Source organism: Ostrea edulis, chromosome 5 (assembly GCF_947568905.1).
Source record: "Ostrea edulis chromosome 5, xbOstEdul1.1, whole genome shotgun sequence".
Classification (NCBI taxonomy): domain Eukaryota; kingdom Metazoa; phylum Mollusca; class Bivalvia; order Ostreida; family Ostreidae; genus Ostrea; species Ostrea edulis.
Window position 1 is genome coordinate 77,329,441 of NC_079168.1, and position 23,499 is coordinate 77,352,939.

The following is a 23,499-nucleotide window of genomic DNA, read 5'->3' on the forward strand; positions in this document are numbered from 1 at the left end:
TAGGCCTGGGCACGATAAAGAACCCTCACTGATGTGGCCTTCAGTACCACATATAGGTCAAACTCGGACAATCCACTAGTATACCAAAATTTGAACGAATTGGAAAGGTAGTTATCAAGAAGTTAACAATGTGCAATTTTCCATTCACATTTATAAAGTAAACTTGTATTCTATAATCTAAGCAGGCTCTTGATGTACTGCAGTATTTTCTATTTCTACCTATATCGTGTACCTTTTGTGTCATATTTGATAAATGTAAGAACAATGTGAGGTTGTCCCTAGACGTATTTATTTCTCTTCTGGTTTATTGAATACATAAGTCAGGCAGCATTTCCCGCAGTACTGTCTGTCAAAATGGGAGGCCATGAAGACACCGGCCCCACACTCCTCATTAGGACATTCCCTCCTCAGACGGGTAATCTTGCCATTCTCATCCACCTAAAACAGATAATAAAATAGTTTATCAAGTAGTAAATAAAAGTAGTGAATGCATCCTGTTCCACCAAACTTTGTGATCAGATTCTTGCTCAGTACTGTAACAAGTTTGAAATCATTCACTTCATTAGGTGTCCTAATTTTGTCATCACCGCAAGATCTGATCAGTGGCTCATAAACCAATACAGCATAGTAGATGTCAGATTCATTTGGGAGTGATCGAATTTAAACTTTTATAATGAGAGAAAAACATCAAATAGTCTGTTACATCTTCAAAGCATCCAAAACTGGATTGAATAAAAGAAATCAACAACAGAAGGACTTGGTTCACTTGTATAATACGTATAAAATGGCTCTGTTAATTTCTAGTTCAAACACTTAATTTAAAGCATAAATATCTAATACAGATTTTCATACAATTATTAATCTACAAAACATCTCTTCAACGAAGCACATTTATTTGAAGAAAGGGGCATGGAAATTAGCTGGTTTTGATTTCTTGGGTACATATGTTAAAGAAATACTAGATGTCATTTTGGTGTCGAAAATCTTTGTTGCAAAATTGTGATGACAAAAACATACGGTTTATAAACTTTTCTTTTAATATTTGTACTAGAAAACCTATCCAAAGACTCAGCCGTTCTGAATGAAGCAAAATTACATTATTGCCGTCCTGTATAAAAATTGATTTCTATATAATGCTATATATTCAACAGAACTAAAATTTTACTTTGATAAAATCTTCAATTTTATCAATGACTAAAGTTGCATATATATAAACTATCATAATACAACAAAATAAAATAGTCAGATTTAGAGTTTATATAACTTTATAAAGACCTTGAGTATGTATGAACATCTCTTGATCCAAAAAAACTTTTAAGAAAGAAATATTTTGAAGTAAACATCACAATTCATTGTCAATTAGGTCACTGTTTGTGCTTCATTTTATAATTATGACAATAACATACTTTATGGAGTCATACTATACAAACTATATTGAAAATTACATCAAAATCCTAAATATTTACTCATGATGCACTATACTGATAATTTGTCAACTACAAAGTGAAACCATCAACTGGGATCTTTATCTCAAATTACTACAAGGTCCTATATAAAGAATTCCAATTTCTTTCAAGAATAATTGCATAATGATTTATGCAGCTAAGGTTTCAGTATATAATTCAGGACACTACCATGGCCGAGTACATACTGATATCATAGCATAAATTCACTACTTTACGGATATTGTCCCACTAAAGTTTTGTGATCAGATACTAGCTCAGTACTGTAAGTTTGAAATCATGGACTTTCTTAGGTGTCCTAAGTTTGTCATCACAGCGAGATCTGATCAGTGACTCATAAAGTAATAAAAACAGTACAATACTCAATCTGATTTATTCGACAGTGTTGCCCCCCCCCCCACCCATTTTTTTTTTTTTACACAAACACCCATCCCTTCTGAATTGGGGAAAACTAAGCAATCTTATGTGATCCTTGCCTTTCAAATTTTTATCCCAATTTTTACAGCATTATTTTCCAAAGCACTCTATTAAAAAAAAAAAAACCCCAAAAAACCCCCCAAAAACAATTGCAAAATGATTTATGCTGTGACAGTTCCAGGTCAGGGTATATACAAAAGCCTGAATTCACATTCTGACACTACAGATTTTGTCTCACAGAACTTGACATGATCGGATTCTTGCTCAGTACTGTAACAAGTTTGAAATCATTCACTTCATTAGGTGTCCTAATTTTGTCATCACCGCAAGATCTGATCAGTGGCTCATAAACCGATACAGCATAGTAGATATCAGATTCATTTGGCAGAAATTGAATTTAAACTTTTATAATGAGAGAAAAACATCAAATAGTCTGTTACATCTTCAAAGCATCCAAAACTGGATTGAATACAAGAAATCAACAACAGAAGGACTTGGTTCACTTGTATAATACGTATAAAATGGCTCTGTTAATTTCTAGTTCAAACACTTAATTTAAAGCATAAATATCTAATACAGATTTTCATACAATTATTAATCTACAAAACATCTCTTCAACGAAGCACATTTATTTGAAGAAAGGGGCATGGAAATTAGCTGGTTTTGATTTCTTGGGTACATATGTTAAAGAAATACTAGATGTCATTTTGGTGTCGAAAATTTTTGTTGCAAAATTGTGATGACAAAAACATACGGTTTATAAACTTTTCTTTTAATATTTGTGTTAGAAAACCTATCCAAAGGCTCAGCCGTTCTGAATGAAGCAAAATTACATTATTGTCGTCCTGTACAAAAATTGATTTCTATATACATTGTAATGCTATATATCCAACAGAACTAAAATCTTTATTTTGATAAAATCTTAAAACTCAATTTTATCAATGACTATGGCTAAAGTTACATATATATAAACTATCATAATACAACAAAATAAAATAGTCAGATTTAGAGTTTATATAACTTTATAAAGATCTTGAGTATATATGAACATCTCTTGATCCAAAAAAACTTTTAAGAAAGAAATATTTTGAAGTAAACATCACAATTCATTGTCAATTAGGTCACTGTTTGTGCTTCATTTTATAATTATGACAATAACATACTTTATGGAGTCATACTATACAAACTATATTGAAAATTACATCAAAATCCTAAATATTTACTCATGATGCACTATACTGATAATTTGTCAACTACAAAGTGAAACCATCAACTGGGATCTTTATCTCAAATTACTACAAGGTCCTATATAAAGAATTCCAATTTCTTTCAAGAATAATTGCATAATGATTTATGCAGCTAAGGTTTCAGTATATAATTCAGGACACTACCATGGCCGAGTACATACTGATATCATAGCATAAATTCACTACTTTACGGATATTGTCCCACTAAAGTTTTGTGATCAGATACTAGCTCAGTACTGTAAGTTTGAAATCATGGACTTTCTTAGGTGTCCTAAGTTTGTCATCACAGCGAGATCTGATCAGTGACTCATAAAGTAATAAAAACAGTACAATACTCAATCTGATTTATTCGACAGTGATCCCCCCCCCCCTTTTTTTTTTTTTTTTACACTATCACCCATCCCTTCTGAATTGGGAAAAACTAAGCAATCTTATGTGAACCTTGCCTTTCAAATTTTTATCCCAATTTTTACAGCATTAATTTCCAAAGAATTATATTTCTTTAAAAAAAATAAATTGCAAAATGATTTATGCTGCTACAGTTCCAGGTCAGGGTATATACAAAAGCCTGAATTCACATTCTGACACTACAGATTTTGTCTCACAGAACTTTATGTGATCAGATTCTTGCTCAGTACTGTAACAAGTTTGAAATCATTCACTTCATTAGGTGTCCTAATTTTGTCATCACTGCAAGATCTGATCAGTGGCTCATAAACCGATACAGCATAGTAGATGTCAGATTCATTTGGGAGTGATCGAATTTAAACTTTTATAATGAGAGAAAAACATCAAATAGTCTGTTACATCTTCAAAGCATCCAAAATTGGATTGAATAAAAGTAATCAACTACGGAAGGACTTGATTCACTTGTATAATACGTATAAATGGCTCTTTAAATTTCTAGTTCAAACTCTAAATTTAAAGCATAAATATCTAATACAGTAGTGAAGAGAATCGGTGAGAATTTCATAATCGATTATTGTTTTACCGTAACTAATTTTCGATTATAATCAGACATAGAGAAATTCTATAATACAAGTCATTTAACTACTGATAAAGTGTAAATAAATATTTTCTACATTTATATTTGTTGTTTCTATTGCTGATAAAGTGTAAATGAATATTTTCTGTTTGTATCTGTTATTCTTTTACTCTCTTATATCATTTAATTACATATATAAAAGTCAACAAGATTTTATAGATTGGTTTAAGCACCAAAAACGGATATCGTTTGCTTCAGTTATATCCCCGTATATCAAAGTCACATGTCATTAACTGACAATAATCCGGCATAATTAAAATATAATTAATGTTCAGCAAATAAAAATAAGGAAAAAAAAATAAATATCATTTTTCATTTAAAAAAAAGAAACTGGTTGTGCTCTACATAAAACTCAATAGCACCATACACTTTTGGCAAATTTGAGAAATAGATAAAACTGCTATAACATACTTTGTGGTGTCATATTGTACAAGCTACAAAGTGAAACCATGAACTAGGACCTTTATCTCAAATTATAAAAGGGCCCCAAGTCAACCAAAGATCCAAGAAAAAATCAGTTACACAAGCTCTTATGGAATCAATTTCCCAATTCATGTTCATGTGGTAATGAATTTCAATTTCTTTCATGAATAATTTCATTACGATTTATGCAGCTATGGTTCCAATTTTCAGCACATAATTCAGGAATCTCATTGTTATCGCCGAGTACATACTGATATCATAGCCTAAATTCACTACTTTACAGATATTGTCCCACTAAAGTTTTGTGATCAGATACTAGCTCAGTACTGTAAGTTTGAAATCATGGATTTTCATAGGTGTCCTAAGTTTGTCATCACAGCGAGATCTGATCAGTGGCTCATAAACAAATACAAACTAGAGATTGTTTTTATGAAAATAACAATTGGATCCTCCTGTTCCTACAATATGCACATCTGCAAATGGCATTGAAGTATCGTATAAAATTTCAAATCTATCAGATAAGCCATCTACAAGGAGAAGTGTTCACAAGCTATTTTAACATCCTCTTCCCCTCTTAGATCCTTAGGGAAATAACTGGATCCTCCTGTCCGAACAATATGCACATCTACAAATGGCAATGAGGCATTGTACAAAGTTTCAAGCCTATCTGATAAACCATATAGGAGGGGAAGCGTTCATAAGATTTTGTGACAGACGAATGGATTCACAGAAAGTACAAAAGCATTGTCTCCCCCTGAAAGGGAAATAATTCATATCTATAATCGCTAAGAATTCTAATTTTTTAAATATTAATTGCAAAATTATATATGCAGCTATGGTTCCTGGCTTGGATTTTTCAAAACAAAATCTCAGACTAAATCCTAGTTACAACTCAAGATTTTTCTTCCTTTCGTCTTAATTCACATTCACTATGTCACAGATTTTGTCCCACAAGTTTGTGTGATCAGATTCTTGCTCAGTACTGTAACAAGTTTGAAATCATCCACTTCATTAGGTGTCCTAATTTTGTCATCACAGCAAGATCTGATCAGTGGCTTATAAACCGATACAGTACAACACTCGATACGATTCACTCGATAGTGATGATTTTACCGTCCTTTTAAAACTATCTTATGTGAACATTACCTTCAAAACATCCCAGTTTTTACAGCATCATTTTCAAATTTATGTTCATAATGATAAAGAATACCAATTCCTTTTCATGAATAATTGCAAAATGCTATATGCAGCTACACTTCCAGAACTCTCATTGCAATGGCCGAGTACAATTATAACCCAAATTCACATTTTTACAGATTACCACAACAGAGATCAACAAAGGTTGTCAGATTGCCCGAGGCCAGTGATTATTTTAGTATGAAATGTGATTATTTTGATTGTGTTAAGGTTGATAAATTTTAGAAAATAAAGTCCAGCTAAATATTTTTTTCCCCTTACAGAATCGATTTTTAAAGGTCCCTTTCTGGTATATCATAACATATCTTATTCTATCAGTAAGTTGTTCCTAATAACATAACTATCCCACGTACAACTTTATCTTATTCATGTTTGTGAGAAAATAAAACAATTTAAAAAAAAAAAAATGTTGAGAAAAAATAGTTCCAATTAGAAAGAAAATGGGAGTTTTATGTAGCATGACAATCCTAATCTATGGTTCTAATTGATAATGACAGCAGTGTAGTCTGTACCTTGTGTAAGAAATTCAGCGCTATCACAAGTACTTTGTATTTTCTTACCTATGTTACAAGTTACAGAATAGTCAGCATCTATGCACATTATTGTCGAGTTAACGACTAAAAACTAATTTGTTACACTTTGTAATTGAATTATTCATTGTAAATTTTTTAATCATATACACATATCAACACGTACTCTGTCCATTTTTTGCAGTGAAACGACTTATTTCCCTACCTTGGCCTGTTTAATTTTCAGATGTACATGGTGTAGAACTTTGATACTCGATTGTTTTTAAAGCCATGAATTGCACTCAACTACAATAATATCCCAGTGTCAGACACATCATAAACTTTTAAGAAATCATTAATAATTGGCTATGTATATGTAATTCACGGTTATAACCTAGCTCTTACATTTGGTAGCGTAAAAAGGAAAACAAGGCTATTTACCGATTGTGATTGACCATGTAAAAGGAGATCATTAAAATTACTGGTTGAAAGGTATATTAAAGTGAAAATATTTCGGACAACAAAGTTCTTCATTAACAAGTGAAAGTTTGATTTTACAGTGGGATAAAAAGTTAATGTCTATTCCTGCACAAAAGTTTTTGTGATCAGATACTAGCTCAGTACTGTAAGTTTGAAATCATGGATTTTCTTAGGTGTCCTAAGTTTGTCATCACAGCGAGATCTGATCAGTGACTCATAAACCAATGCAGTATATAACACTCAATCTAATTCATTTAGTATGGATTGAGTTTAAACTTATTGTATAAACAATCAATTTCCAATAGCCTGTTAAGTCTTCAAAGCATCCAAAATGGGATTGAACCAAAAAAAAAATTTATTATAAGTGTGGCTGGTTTTATTGAGAAATGTTGTATTTTGATAAATATTCAGAAGACCTTGAATATAGAATTCCTCTTGACCCCCCCCCCCCCCCCCAAGTTTAATATATATAGCAGTTCTATGAATAAACATCATTGTCAATTAGGTTACTGGTTGTGCTCTACATATACTCTCAATAGCACCATATACTTTTGACTAACTTGAAAAATAAACAAAATTGCTATAATAATTAAGGTAACTTTGTGGTGTGGTGTGTCATATCATAATACAAACTATATTGAAAATCACATAAAAATCTTTATTCATGATGCACTTGGAAAAAAAATCGGTTATCCAAGTTTTTACAGCACCAATTTCCAAATTTACATTCATCTTCAAATGATAATGAATTTGAATTTCTTTTCATGAATATCTGCTAAATAATGTCTGCATCTACAGTTCCAAGTTTCAGTATATAATTCAGGACACTGCCATGGCCGAGTACATACTGATATCATAGCATACATTCACTACTTTACAGATATTGTCCCACAAAGTTTGTGTGATCAGATTCTTGCTCAGTACTGTAAAGTTTGAAATCATGGATTTTCTTAGGTGTCCTAAGATTGTCATCACCGCAAGATCTGATCAGTGGCTCAAAAACCAATACAGCATAGTATAAATCGGATTCATTTAGTAGTGATGTTTTTTTCTTCCTCTTTATTATCCCTCTTCTGAATTGGGAAAAATTAGCAACATTTTCCCCTCAAACTGAGAAAAATCATTTTAATTATAATGGAAAAAATATGTCTTTGAGATTTTTTCTTTAACAATATCCTTATTTTTCTCTTCTTTCCCCAGACTTATGTCAGAAATTTTTAACTGCTTCGAGTCAATCTTATTTTAATGTCAAATGTTCTGGTGGGATGTTTTCGCAGGATTAACTCCTTTGCTGATGAATGGAGAAACAGAATAGGGGAAACAATTCACAATATTTAAAATTTTTGTTTAAAAATTCTAGTGTGAATAGTACGACCATGAATACCGACTTTCATACTTCTGTGCACTAAATTTTTGTTTAAAACTCAAACTTTTAAAAAGGTGTTCTATGCATTGTTGAATTGGTACTAAAATGTCATAGAAACTTGCTGTGTTGAAAATCGTACTTGTAGCCCTTGCTTGCTTAATAAAATTGTATGTGGAGTGAATTATCTTTGTTCAATTTCATGTGAAATCGTACTTAATTCTACTTACTAAAAGGTGTCAACCCTACTTGTTTAAGTTGTTTTGAAGAAATTGAACTATACTACTTCAAAGCACTGTCCAATGCTTGAATATTCACTTCAAGAATACGAGATCCGCTTTTGAAGACTGAACTATTGGATGTTAAAACTGTTACAATCTCCTTGAAGTACAATGTTAGGGTTTGCAGTAATTTCACCATTTGACTTACCTTGTAGTATTTGAGAACTGCTAACTTGACCTTCTTCTTCTTGTGTTTGTTCTTTTTGGGGGTGGTGTAGTTCTTCTTCTTCCTTTTCTTGGCACCACCACGCAGACGGAGAACCAGGTGGAGGGTGGACTCCTTCTGGATGTTGTAGTCAGACAGAGTCCTTCCATCTTCCAGCTGTTTTCCGGCAAAGATCAACCTTTGCTGGTCAGGGGGAATACCTAGAGGTGAAAGATAATGATGCATGTCGAGAGGTACGCCATGGGGAGACAACAAAGTAGAAAACTATATAGAACATAACAATCTTCAGACATGTGAAAAGAAGTTGTTGATTAATCTGATTCCACAGTTCCATATACAGTGAAACTTCTCCAAACAGGCCCCTCAGAAAACCGGTTCTCCCTGAATATCGGCCGATTTTCAAAGTTCTGACAGAAATCTTAACATTTCCTTACAAAGAAAGTCTTACAAAACCGGCCACCCCTGAAAACCGGACATCGGCCACTTTTTAAAGTACATTTGTTAACAAACATGTGTAAATTACTCTTAACATACCCGCCACTTTTTGAAGATAAGAACATTTTGGCCAGAGGTTGATGTGCAAACTGACTGACAGACTGGCCAGGTGGGAAATCATCAACTGGAGGTGTGAAAAACACTAGTGGCCTCTTTAATTTCTATTGTTTACCTGTGCTGTCAAGTGTGTTAATTGACACTTAGCTAATCCAACAGACCATTCCAAATTCTGTACAAAATGTAAAAACAGTTAGGAACATATTGAATGAATACAGTATCAAATGCCATATTGTTTCCCCATACTATCGTGGATATAAGCGGTAGTTAATAAAGAACAAACCCATGACTGTTAATGATAATTATTAAAAGATAGATTAATTTATTGGTTTCCATAGACTTAAAATTCCAAAGAAATATTAAAATTACAATTTCATATTTACTAAGTAGTACTTTTTAAAAACGTCAAAACAAAATTGTTAATGACATAAGTGATGAATGTAATCAGAGTTTTTATAGGTAAGAGGAATTCCAATAATAGGCCTCTGTGTTTTCTTTATTCTGTTATAGATTTTCAGTTTAAAATTAGATGATTTTAGTGAGAATATTTCTTGTAATTCATAATTATCTTTAGGTACAAGTGGATTTAATCTCCACCAATAATTGATAATAGATCACCAGATCAAAGTGAACAGTACCTACTTTGTGAATATTGAGAAAAAACGTCTATAATTGCTAAATTCTTGGTATACCGGCCATCCCTCTAAACCGACCGTTTTTTCCGGTCTAAGAGCCGGCCGGTTTAGAAAAGTTTCACTGTATATAAAACAATATTTTTTCAAAACATTTAGAAAAATTGAACACTAGCGGAAAATGTAAACTATACTGTACCTTCCTTATCCTGAATCTTGGCTTTAACATTTTCTATAGTATCACTGGGCTCAACCTATAAAAACAAATTGTAAGTGTATAGTGTGCTTCAAGTGGCATACAGTGAAATTCTTGCTTACACTGAAATGATTTCATCAAATTGTTAAAAACACAATATAAGCATGACATAAGACTTCCAAGGACTTGAAACTGAAAATAGGATTATTCATGTACATACTTACCTCTAGGGTAATAGTTTTACCCGTGAGGGTCTTAACAAAGATCTGCATGTTTCAGATCATGCAACGCTGAAAACAGAAACATCAACAAATTAGCAAACATATGATCACAAAAAGCGTCATAAGTAAGGCAACGAAATTAATGGGAAATACTATATGTGACTTCAAAATTTAAATTACGAGTGAAAAAAAAGGGATTTTTTTTCTGGATTTCCTTGGTGTATTGGCTATACTTTTGAAGTTTACAATAATTTTGTCTTGTGCATAGAAATGCTTTACAGAATGAATCAAAAGTATTGAAAAAGTAAACGTGGATTGAATAAATAACTAAGGCCAAGGTCATCTAAGTTAGTGATGTCGAAGATAGCTTACTCCAAGCGTCTCAGAGACGTCTAAATAGCAAGCATGTTGATCTTGTCTGTGTTTACATGAAACAACACATGAAAGTGTTAGTGTTACTGCTTCAGGCGGTGTCCTGCTGTACTCTCAAGTCAAACACTTGTACAAACAACTAGAATTTTTTTAGATAAAATTTCCAAAAGTTTTGAACATATCGATTGGATTGGCACTAACAGTCTTCAACATTTCAAACCAAATCAGGGTTCGAAATTAACTTTTTCAAGTACTAGTCTGTATGGACTAGTCACTATTGATGTTCACTAGTCCGCAATGCATTTCACTAGTCCGTCCAGTATATCATATTAAATGATCTTCATTTTATTCAATAGTATTTAATGAAAGCAAACACATCACAGTTGCAAGCAATTCAGTTTCTCACACATACAGAAGAAAAAGACCACAATACTTTATTTTGCATTCAAGATCTCCAAGAAGCATACAGTAACCCCCGAGCTAATTCTTTTATAAACGTCCATAAGTACGTTCGATATCGACGTTCGAGGACAGTTGTTTTCCTGCTCAGTTCTTAGAGTCACAGTAGTCGAAATTTTATCAATAAAGTCAATAAAATTTACTCGATTGACCGAGTCATGAGCTATAGTGTTACGAACTACTGTGTTAGAGTCGCGAATGACGACAACATGTGCGCACAAACGTGCCTGTTCTTGAATCGCACTACTTGCAGTTCTTGCACCTTGAACCCGTTCTCGTGATGCGTACTCGGGAGTTCAGAATCGGCAAGATTTTGTGCTCGTTCGAAGAACAGCGGTCTTGAACTCACTCCATGTGTTTGAAAGATCAGGATGTCATAGTCACACAAACACGTAACCATGCAGGTAATCGACCACAAGTTCAAACATCTAAGAGACTCAGACATATCTTGCTAAAATCTTAACCAATTCAAGATTGATTTTCACTAGTCCGTACAGACTAGTGCTATAGAGAGTTTACTAGTCAGACATGTTTTTTACTAGTCTCGGACTTACGGACATGAGGTAATTTCGAACCCTGCAAATGATGTTGTAAATAGGTGGTAGATCTCTGGACAGCGAGTATGCCGCACAAGCGTACCCTATGACCCTCACCATGCACCAATGATACATGTATGTTGTCTGATAATTCATTAAATGATAAATCTGATTAACGATCCCCCCCTCCCCATTTTGTTTTTCACTTTTATTGATCAAAATCTATTGTCTAATGTGTTTAAATTCATTGATGTTTTCCGCCACACTCAACAATTTTTCAGTTATCTAGTGGCGCCCAGTTTTTACTGTTGGAAGACAGAACCCAGATACAATGTACCTGAGAAGAGACCACCAACCTTCTGAAAGTTAACTGGGAAACTTTCTCACTTACCGGCGCGAGCGGGATTCGAACCCTCGCCGACAGAGGTGAGAGGCCGTGTGATTTTGAGCATGATGCTCTAACTACTCAGCCACGGAGGCCCCCCTTATGTTTTTAATAGATTTCACATAAAAATTAGGGTTATACATTATCACAGAAGCTCATTTTAGAGAAGTTATTACTTGTTTTGTCACATTTCAAGCATTCTTTGGGTAAAATATGTCATCTAAAAGTTAAAATATTGCTTTTATTCTTGCGTTCTGAAGGTCAAAATTTTGGCTGTCAACATTGAATCAGTTACATTTTTAATGTTTAACATCAAAATTGAAAAATATTTTTTTTCAAAATTCGTTAACCAGTCCCTTGAAAGAAGATTTTCCCTTTATTTTGATATAGGGACATGATTTTTTTCTTAAATTGCCATATAACAGCAACTGATTGAAAAATGCTAGTAAAGGTTCAAGTTTGCTAGTTGGAAATAATCAACAAACTAAAATTTGCTGGTAGGGAAAAAAGTTAATTTCGATCCCTGATAAGTAGGACCAAACTTACTTAAGCCAATTACATTAATTTTGCAATATACTGAAATGTTATAAAAACAATTTTGTAGTGTACAATATGGGAAGGGATGACAATATTTAAAAATTTGCATGTTTGAAACATGTGATGTTGTACAAACTTCCTTGCTGTCTATAAAATAAAAATTTGTAGACTAAAGATTTAGAAGGTGCCAGATTTATATGGCTTCTTGTTGTTATCAATATAAAATGAAGCCAAAAATTATTTCAACAAGACAGAAATGCCTCAAAAACCTAATGCTAGTCTGAAAGTTTTTCTTCAGATAAACAGAGAGTGATACCATCTCTTCTTGTTCGGAATGCTCACTAGGAAAGTTAAGAAATATAGAAGGGGAGATTTGGTCATATTTAAACTCTGGTTTGAAGAAAAATGTTATCTCGTCTCGATCAAAACCATGTGTATTTTCTAATACTGATTATAATCTTAAAATATCATATATGGATTATATTATACCGAGCAAGTTCGGACGGGCCGAAGGCCCGTCCGCGAAGCAAGGCTCTAAAGGTAACACGTATGTAAAAGAAAAAAGTCAAAATCAGCAAAAGAGAAAGAGATAATCTCTATATACATTCACAGAAATTTTCGTGATCCATATGGGCGCCGCCATTTATTTTTTCATTACTTGCTTCAACAGTTATTCGTGTTTTATTTTGAATGCCAATAATAGAAGACTCTGACGTGCAATTCGTAATTTAAACACTCAGTTTGTTCAAAGTGAATAGTATAATTATCATTATAACAGGTTTTAGCAAATAATTACATATAAAACCGTAATACGACTAAATAGATGAACGAGTTCATGAGTTTCTTTGAATGAGAATATACGATAAAATTACGGTTACTTTTTTACCATTTTGAATTTATTGGTTAATTTTGTTTAGTTTTATAACGGCCTTTTTCATTGCATACGGAATGTATTATTGTTGTTTATAATTGTTTGCTTTGAAAAAGAGAAAAAGTCGACGCTAAATGTGACGTCACAATGCACAGTTGATGTCGCCTTGCGTTTTATTTCCCGCGTTCAATGAATAGGCGGATCCTGTAAAACTGTTCTTCTCATATAAACCCCTTGAATATTGAGATCTTACTGGGTTTTTAGCGCAAGGAAAATTTCATTAAAAATATATATTTTTAATTGAATCATAATCTACCGTACTTAATGGAATTATGATTACCACTTGGGGCACTCCAATGACCATTACATGCTTCGCTCGGTCCAACGGTCACACCGTATACATATTATGATCTTCGAATCACAGCGCTCAATCATTAAGTTCAATTTACCATCATTGGGAGGTTTAAAATTTACAAGCCTATGAAATCACCATTTAAGTCACTTTTAGATGTAACAACGCATTTAACACATATATCATAACTTATATAAAGTGCATTGAGACATATTTTGCGAGGGGAAAAGTCTGTTAAGAAACCATGTGTACCCTTTCTCAATAATGGCGTACGACGGAAAGGAAGAAACGTGCGATTACAGCCTCAAAGCAAAAGTGATATATGCTTCGAAATCTTTAATATACAAAAATATCATTAATAGACAGACACTTGGAGTTCATAATTGCTATAAATTGTAGTAAATTTACTTTTGGAAATTATTAAGCTTTACACAAACAAAGTATTTTGGATAGAGAATATCTCCATTTCCTATCAACAGGTGGCAGTGCGACAATATGGCTGCCAAAGTAAAGTTTAACAGGCTAGAATCAGAGATTGAAAGGTGCCGAGCGGAAAGCTCGTGGTTAAAGGCACTGGAAGTTGCTAAACAACTTGCAAATAAGCACCAGCATTTAGGTTAGCACATTGCTGATGAAAATGAATGTTATTTTTTAAAGAGAATTAAGGCCATTAATACTTAAGGTAGCTTTAACGAAAAGGTCCGTCACGATAAATAAATCTAGCGTTCTCACAGCTTAAGTGGTCCTGAGTCCACTCGTGGCCCACGAGTGGACTCAAAACCCCTGACGCTTTGAGCATAATATGTTGTACGGTGTGACCGTTGAGACGAGCAAAGCCCATTAAATTAACATCTTGCAACACGACTTTTATCCGCCTCTTCATTTAACGCGGGAAATATAACGCGCTTGGTGTAAACAGTTACAAATTGTGACGTCATATTAGCTGCGGCATAATCATGTTATTTGCTCCGCGGGGCGAATTAGTTTGACATGTTTGGTTTAAATGGTTAACTATTGACTTTTTATAATCATGCTATTTATTCCGTTTATAAAAGCAAAAATCATGCATTCATATTTACGGAATAAATGCTATGATTAAGTACGTAGAATACAGGCTAATTCGCTCCGCGGAGCGAATAACATAATGATGCCCTAGCTGCAATGTTTTTTCTTCTCTCAAACCAAGCAAAAATAAAACGTTTGAAGCTATGAGAAAGCTTGTCTGGAATTTAAAAACATTAATTATACTTTCTGAACAATCTAATTATTTTAACGGACAGTATAATGGGGAACTTAATACTGCCTCGCTAGCTTTTCTAGTGATGTGGTAAAGTGTCTCTCTTGATCACGCAAGTTAAGCAACGACGAGCGTGATCAGCACTTGGTGGAGTGACCGCTACACGGTACAAAATGGAGGCAGCGTAGTGACTCTGGTGTTTGGTGGGAGGCTATTCTCTTTAGAGAAATCGAGAGGCATAGCCCTCATCGACTTTTCTTCGCAAGCATTCATGTTTTGATTCTGGAAAACGTGTAAATGCCGGAGTCAGTAACGGTTTATGCTTCAACTGATGTTTCGAATCAGATGTGCCTGGATTTACGCAATAGACAAGTTGTTTTCAAACTAATAGAACACTAAAAGTTTGACTGTTAAGTGTATAATTTGTGTTGAAGCATACATGTGTACACAAAGGCTAAGCCCGTTTTGGGCCCAAACTCTATGATACCATAAATATAGAAAGGCATTTGAAGCGAGTGGGTGATTTTTTTGGGGGAGTCAGAGTTAGACCCCTTTCTATGATTATGGTATCACAGAGTTCGGGCACAAAACGGGCTTAGCCCCTGTGATGTATATATTAAGTGAATTGTTAATTTGAGCAGTAATATGCAAGATCGCGACTACTTTTTCCGTCTTGGTTTTAATTTTTACTTTCCCCTTTCAAAGTCTCACGAGACCCAGACTATGCGAGAATTTGGGCATGTTCGTAAATAATACCAGTTCTGAAACTTTTGTCGTGATCGATTCACCCGATTTTAACAATGGTGCACTATCGTTGCATTACATTAGACTGTAGTAATGATTCAAGAAAGAAACATAATACGCAGAAATATCCACAAATGATAGATTTTAATGTAAATGTGGTGGATTTTTTTCCCACTGCTGTCAGCCAGGAAATTCCCAAAGCCAAGAATAGCTTGTGTCAAAATATATAGCTTCGAGAGCTAAATTCAGGAGCTCATTTTACCTGTATCCAGACGTTTTTACTCACCTTTCATTTAAAAATGCTTTTAATTGCGGAAAGCACATGGATGTGAAATTGTCTTCCAATCCCATGTTTTGAATAAACAAAAAAATGCCCAAAATCGACACGCTTTTCCGGACATCTTTACAAGAGAGTTCCGCTAACTCTGTATTTACGATCTTGCGTATTATTTTGATGACCATAACTCACCTCCATTGCTTTGATTCAGAGTTTAAGTTTTTAAAGAAGATAATGGTAAAGTTATTTTGTAAAGCATAAAATCCATATTGCTCTAAATGCTATTTAAATAACGATCAAATAAGTAAAACAAGTTGTATAACTGAATATATATGCTGAATATAGCCCCAAAACATATAAAAAAAGAAGTAGATTTCTTGCTGTCTGCTCCTTAAAAGATGACTCTGAAAATGCTTGTTTAAGGCAATGTGTATTGTGATGTCAGTGGTAGGTAATGATTTAGTTCATCACCAAAATGCAAATTTCATCTAATCTGAATAAGATGCAAGCCATACATATATTAAAATAGCTAATAATGTATAGCTTTTTAAAGCTATCAAGATATTATGTGAATCTTACAAGTTTTCTTGTTGGACAGAGTTTTATATTTTCCCATCACTTATACTAAGACTTAATTCTGTCCATCCAAAAATATACCACTTATGACTATTATCAGACTCTGAGGATTGTGACGTCTTTTCCATGGATTTATATTAGTTTTGCATAGTATCGGGGTTTAGTTTGTCATACACATGTACAAGTATATTGTATGGCCACACCAGTCACATGATTACCTGAAAGGAGAAATACAACAGACTGTACTAAATGATCATTTGAAAGTCATATTTCATTCATGTGATTTTAAAAATAGTGTTTTATTTCCCCAGATTTTTATATGAGTTTTATGAGTGCAGAAAGCACGTTAGAAAATTATGTGAAGGAGAACATACCTCTAGAGAAGAACCACGACAAAGCCGGTGAGCAGCTTAATGAGGTGGAGAGAATTCTTTCCAATATAGCCAACAGCATCAACAAGGTGAACTGAATTTCTATCTCTTCATTTCAAAAACCATTTTAAGGACACTTGCTACAAACAAATCAAAGTTCTCTATTTTCAAATCTTGTACAAAATGTAAATAAATATGTAAAACATGTAAGAATAACAACATTACAAACTGAATTTAGTCCAGATGATCAAATTATCAGAGTTTATTAGGTATTTGTTTTCAGAGCTTTCCTGTATAAAGACCCTGTATAATAATTTGAACTCTTTTCGCTCTAGGTGGATCATGTTGGTAAATAAGTATCTATATTAGGCCAATTCAACTTAATTAGTAGATTATCATCTGGGATCACAAAAAAATATGGGGCGGGTGGGAGGATTTTTTTTTTTTTTTTTTATTTCCTGAGAAAAAAAATTAACGACAAAAGGCATCACACAAAGTGTTAATCGAGTTAACATTCAAAGAATCCTCCGTGGCTGAGTGGTTAGAGCATCACGCTCAAAATCACATGGCCTCTCACCTCTGTCAGTGTGAGTTCGAATCCCGCTCGCGCTGGCAAGTGAGAAAATTTCCCAGTTTACTTTCAGAAGGTCGGTGGTCTCTTCCTAGGTACATTGTATCTGGGTTTCTCTTCCACCAATAAAACCTGGGGGCAACCAAATAACCGAAAAATTGTTGAGTGAGGCGGAAAACATCAATCAATCAATCAGTCAATTAGTGATGTTCCAATCATCGATTATAATCGAAAATCAGTCTATTTTTGGCAAATTCTAAGCGCTCGATTATGAAAATTTTATTCCAGTTAATCGGTTGTTAGATTTTGTTTTCTCAACGGCTGTAGTTTTTCACGGATATTCCTGCCGTGACCTATTTATTAAACTAATTTACTGTAATGGCGGCGCACATGATAGCGAAAGTATCCATACCCCGAGGAATAATGCATGGTCAAATAGACATACTTTGATTCAGGCATATGAACAAAGTGACCATCCATCAAAGAGATTCTTGATGCGAGCAAAGACATGTATGAATTACGTAGATTAAACTGCTTTCGAAGGTTACTGTTACTCAATCTGCACGTGCATAACATGTTTTCAATCTGATTTGGTTTTTGTTTGTTGATAAAATGTTCTTTCCTTTTTTTCTTTCCTGAATTTTAATTACATGTATGCCGGATTACTGTAAATTAATGGCATGAAACTTTGATATACAGGGATATTAATAATTTATAACCGAAGCAAACGATATCCATGTTTGGCGCTTAAACCCTTCTAAAAATCCTGTTGACTATAGTAGAAGAATAACAAATACACACAGAAAATATTCATTTACACTCTCTCAGCAATAGAAACAACAAATACAAACGTAGAAAATATTTATTTACACTTTTTCAGTAGATAAACGACTTTATTAGAGATTATAATCGAGAATTAGTTACAGTAAACCAATCATCGATTATGAAATTCTCGCCGATTCCCATCACTACAGTCAATATAAAACCAACATTCTGTGACTTTAATCATTAACTCATGTCACTGGGAAGCAAGTTTGTATGAAATCATAATTTTTGGGAAAATAAAAAAAAATCTTGGGGTGGACCCTTTTTTGAGGGGTGGGCAGGGATGATAATCTATCAATTAATTTTAACTGGCCTTAAGGAAACTTTCCAACTCGCCCCAATTTTGTCAAAAACTGTAAAAATTGGAAATCCTCAAAAGGTGGTTCAAAAATTAACTTTTAGCAAGTGTCTTTAAATGACTTTGATGTTGCAGCATTGAAACTTATGTAGTGGTAAACTGTTTTAAAACTGAGAACATATTTACCTGTAAACATCAAAATTATTATTAATTACCATTTTAGTTGTCATTTGAAGCCAAACTTCTACTAGCAAAGCTGTACTACTGCAGAGGTTCATATGATGAGGCATTAGGTATATACGATGGGATAGATTTAGACAGTGTCCCCTCTCAAAACATGGCACCACGCGTGCTCCAACTGCTGGCTGAGTCCTATTCTATCAAAGGTAAGTAGCATTTTCAGAACTTTATTCCACATACTTTTCCAGCTGTTTGTGGATCCCTTCTCCATCAAATGTAAAACTCTCTCAGAACATTCCCCATCATATTCTTTTAACTGGTACCTGAGTCTTACTCCATCAGAGGTTTGACTCAGACCTCTTTAACTGCTGGCTGAGTTCTACTCTTCTAAAGTTATATGTCACCCACAGTGTTATAAAAAGTTTTATTATACTTTCATGTAAATACTCAAATTTGATTGGTCGAGAAGCATTTAAAAAACAAATTGTTACCCTTTGAGAACAAACCATGTGCTCCAGGGTGACAGTATCTAGCAATGGGTAACAGTACTTGACAACGGGTAATATTATAAAAATTATCACATGTGTCAAATTTATTCACGTACGGTTTGCCATAGATTGTTAGATGACGTTGTTTGAGCATTTGTAATAAACGCAAATACCAGCATCATTATACAAAATATTGTATGACAGTGATTGATCAAATGTTAACAGATGTAAGTCTTTCTGCTTTGTTGTTTATATAACATTCAGTATAATAAAACAAATATTGCATGTAGTTGTGGGTAACATTAAAAATTTTCACCCTTCGAGAAACTATTGTCAACCTTGGCTACGCCTCGGTTGACAATGGTTTTCTTGGGGTGAAAATTTTCAAAGTTACCCTCAACTACATGCAGTATTTATATAATGTGTAGAGGATACTGGACAGTGATGTAGAAAGTTATGTGTAGATGATACTGGACAGTGATGTAGAAAGTTATGTGTAGAAGACACTGGACAGTGATGTAGAAAGTTATGTGTAGATGATACTGGACAGTGAAGTAGAAAGTTATGTGTAGATGATACTGGACAGTGCAGTAGAAAGTTATGTGTAGATGATACTGGACAGTGATGTAGAAAGTTATGTGTAGATGATACTGGACAGTGATGTAGAAAGTTATGTATAGATGATACTGGACAGTGCAGTAGAAAGTTATGTGTAGATGATACTGGACAGTGAAGTAGAAAGTTATGTGTAGATGATACTGGACAGTGAAGTAGAAAGTTATGTGTAGATGATACTGGACAGTGATGTAGAAAGTTATGTGTAGATGATACTGGACAGTGATGTAGAAAGTTATGTGTAGATGATACTGGACATTGATATAGAAAGTTATGTGTAGATGATACTGGACAGTGATGTAGAAAGTTATGTGTAGATGATACTGGACAGTGAAGTAGAAAGTTATGTGTAGATGATACTGGACAGTGATGTAGAAAGTTATGTGTAGATGATACTGGACAGTGATGTAGAAAGTTATGTGTAGATGATACTGGACAGTGAAGTAGAAAGTTATGTGTAGATGATACTGGACAGTGATGTAGAAAGTTATGTGTAGATGATACTGGACAGTGATGTAGAAAGTTATGTATAGATGATACTGGACAGTGCAGTAGAAAGTTATGTGTAGATGATACTGGACAGTGAAGTAGAAAGTTATGTGTAGATGATACTGGACAGTGAAGTAGAAAGTTATGTGTAGATGATACTGGACAGTGATGTAGAAAGTTATGTGTAGATGATACTGGACAGTGATGTAGAAAGTTATGTGTAGATGATACTGGACATTGATATAGAAAGTTATGTGTAGATGATACTGGACAGTGATGTAGAAAGTTATGTGTAGATGATACTGGACAGTGAAGTAGAAAGTTATGTGTAGATGATACTGGACAGTGATGTAGAAAGTTATGTGTAGATGATACTGGACAGTGATGTAGAAAGTTATGTGTAGATGATACTGGACAGTGAAGTAGAAAGTTATGTGTAGATGATACTGGACAGTGATGTAGAAAGTTATGTGTAGATGATACTGGACAGTGAAGTAGAAAGTTATGTGTAGATGACACTGGACAGTGAAGTAGAAAGTTATGTGTAGATGACACTGGACAGTGAAGTAGAAAGTTATGTGTAGAAGACACTGGACAGTGAAGTAGAAAGTTACGTTTGGACTGAATGAGGTGTATGTTATGTATGACTTTGTATTTCTGGATTATAAAATGGCTAGAATGTCATGAATTTAAAGTAATTTTAAAAGTAAAGTTTGAAAATGATCTATATACTAAGATTTTTTTATTTTCATGTCAGGTGCATGCTTGGAATCCAAAGGCCCCAGCACTACAAGTAAATTCAAAGCTGCTGAACAGGAAAAACTTGTACTACAGTGCTATGAGACAGCGGGAGATTTAGCTCTTTTGTACATCCAGGAGAGAGAGAGAATGACCCAGAACAATTCATCCGGGGACGAGGAAATAGACATCCTCACAGAAAATGCAATCAAACAGTCACCACTGATGTACATTAAAATGGGGTAAATATTGTATGCCAAGAAATTTTTACCTTGAATTATTTTTGCCCAGACACTTTGTAAGTGAAAGAATTTTTTTTTTTATAGTTTTGAATCCCCATTGAGGAAGTTAAAAGTAGAACAGGGGCAACAATTTATTCATATCCTGTAGTAGAGTTTAAACATTGAATTTTTGTATGAAGCTATAGGTGTGCAACATGATAGGTAAATATTGTCTTTGTTTTATTGCTCAGTAACATCAAACAAGGAGTCGGAAGATTCAGGGAACTGCTCAGAGTTGTAGAATCTAGATTCACCCAAAGTCTTCGTCAGGTATTATCTTATAAACTTATATATTCAACTTGAAATTTCGTTTCAATTTAGGACCAAGGGATTAACATTTTATGGTTGAATTCCTCTATATGTGTATCAGATTTGCTTTTCATCTACTTATGGTTTGTGTTATCTGATTCAGGCATTAGCAAGGCAGTTAGCTGAAGTATTAATTCGGGGCATGTGTGAGACGACTTATATCCCAATAGATGTTAGCCATTCCAAATCAAAGCATTCACATCATCAACTTCCCAGGAAATACTCAGGAGAAAAGTCAGTCACTTACCAATGCATTAGCTGCAATAATGTAGCCCTCCCTGATTTTTTTCTCCGATTTTATTTTTTCATTTTTGGCAACAACAAATAAAGAAGTCTGAGAGGGCTACATTATTGCAGCTACTTGTACATGTGAATGTGATACAAGAGAAAAATTAGCCTAGGTTTTTAGAATTGATATCATGATGGGAAACTATAAATTATGTTGGTTGTTCCATTTCTGAATCGGATATACTATATGCTCTGTTACGTTTAATATTGATAATGATTCTTGCACAGTATAAATCTCTTTTCAGTTTATTTATTCCAGGTGAACTTCATGAAGAGGCGTTATTACTCCTTGTTGTGTCGGAGGCAATTGTTAGTATAGATATATTTCAAGATTGCATTGCGTATTTTTTGAGGGGCATGTTCCCTATCGCTTTCACTCTGTCCTTCACTCTGCTCATTCATCTTTTTGTCTCAAACTTTAAAGGAAGAGTATTCCTAAAATGGTTCCCCTTTTTGGAATGCTCAAATCAAACGTGGCATAGATTCACTTGTTGATTACAGAGGAGCCTCGGTGGCCGAGTGTTAGAGCATTGTGCTTAAAATCACATGGTCTCTCACCTCTGTCGGCGCGGGTTCAAATCCTGCTCGCGCCGGTAATTGAGAAAGTTTTCCAGTTTACTTTCGGAAGGTCGGTGGTCTCCTCCCAGGTACATTGTATCTGGGTTCTCTCTTCCACCAATAAAAACTGGGTGCCACCAGATAACTAAAAAATTGTTGAGTGTGGGAGAAAACAAAATTAAAAAAACCCAAAAACCCAGTAAGACATGGTTATTTCGAACCTCCAGGACCAGCAAAAAACAGTTCATTATAACCAAACTTCACTCTCACAGGGAAATAGATATCACTTTGTAATAACCATGAATTCATTATAAGTATGTTTTACCATATTATTTTTGAGGGGTGGGACTTTAAAGGAAGTGAACATGAAAAAAATATTTGTTGCATAATAAACTTAAAAGACCTCCTGAAACTGAATAGTGTGGCCTAAATCTAATTTGCTTGCTTCTATTACGAGATTTGATCAATTGAACACTCTAAGTTAAGGTTTATGGAGGTCATCCATTATTTCCCAGTATGCATCTGTGCTCTGACGTAGATGAGACACATTGCTGTTGACCGGGTCACTGTTATACAGCAGAAAAAGTTTATGGATTCATATTACAATTGATGGATAAGGTTTTGGAGCAAAAAGAATTGAAATCAAATCTAATTACAATGCATTAAGAAAAAGAAGAAAACACCCCCACAAAATATTTCCAGCTCCTCCAACTTCTGAACTTACTCAGTATACTGTATGTTTCAAGTTTCCATATCAATTTATTTCATTAGATTTTAGATATTAAGGTGACTGTGTCATAAAAGTATTGCAACATAGGCATGTAACTTATATACTTTATAACAATTTATGTACATGGACCACAGATAAATTTTGGAGATTCAATTTACAATTATATTCTTTATTGACATTAAAAAATACTTATTTACTAATATTTAGAATCTGTATCAGA

General features: G+C 33.9%; 2 protein-coding genes across 3 annotated transcripts in view; one reads left to right on the forward strand and one right to left on the reverse strand.

Moving 5' to 3' along the window:
• Positions 1-265: 265 nt before the first annotated feature.
• LOC125650228 (ubiquitin-40S ribosomal protein S27a) lies at positions 266-14,031 on the reverse strand. 2 transcript variants are annotated; one of them, XM_048878342.2, is made up of 5 exons: positions 13,957-14,031; positions 10,196-10,261; positions 9,975-10,029; positions 8,574-8,791; positions 266-438 (listed from the first exon to the last, which is right to left on the reverse strand). In XM_048878342.2, exons 2-5 carry the CDS (start codon positions 10,241-10,243, stop codon positions 289-291), a joined length of 471 nt encoding a protein of 156 aa, XP_048734299.1. In that variant the 5' UTR covers positions 10,244-10,261; positions 13,957-14,031; the 3' UTR covers positions 266-288. The 2 variants fall into 2 exon arrangements, with proteins under 2 accessions (XP_048734299.1, XP_056022234.1); XM_056166259.1 differs by lacking the exon at positions 13,957-14,031 and adding an exon at positions 10,565-11,597.
• A 148-nt stretch (positions 14,032-14,179) lies between these two features.
• Positions 14,180-23,499, forward strand: part of LOC125650821 (tetratricopeptide repeat protein 7B-like) — a 26,906-nt gene continuing 17,586 nt past the window's right edge. The window contains exons 1-7 of the mRNA XM_048879359.2: positions 14,180-14,320; positions 16,850-16,998; positions 18,827-18,989; positions 21,133-21,355; positions 21,586-21,664; positions 21,807-21,937; positions 22,237-22,300. Of these exons, the coding sequence (XP_048735316.1) occupies positions 14,200-14,320; positions 16,850-16,998; positions 18,827-18,989; positions 21,133-21,355; positions 21,586-21,664; positions 21,807-21,937; positions 22,237-22,300 (930 nt within the window). The 5' untranslated portion in view covers positions 14,180-14,199. The remainder of the gene's footprint in view (positions 14,321-16,849; positions 16,999-18,826; positions 18,990-21,132; positions 21,356-21,585; positions 21,665-21,806; positions 21,938-22,236; positions 22,301-23,499) is intronic.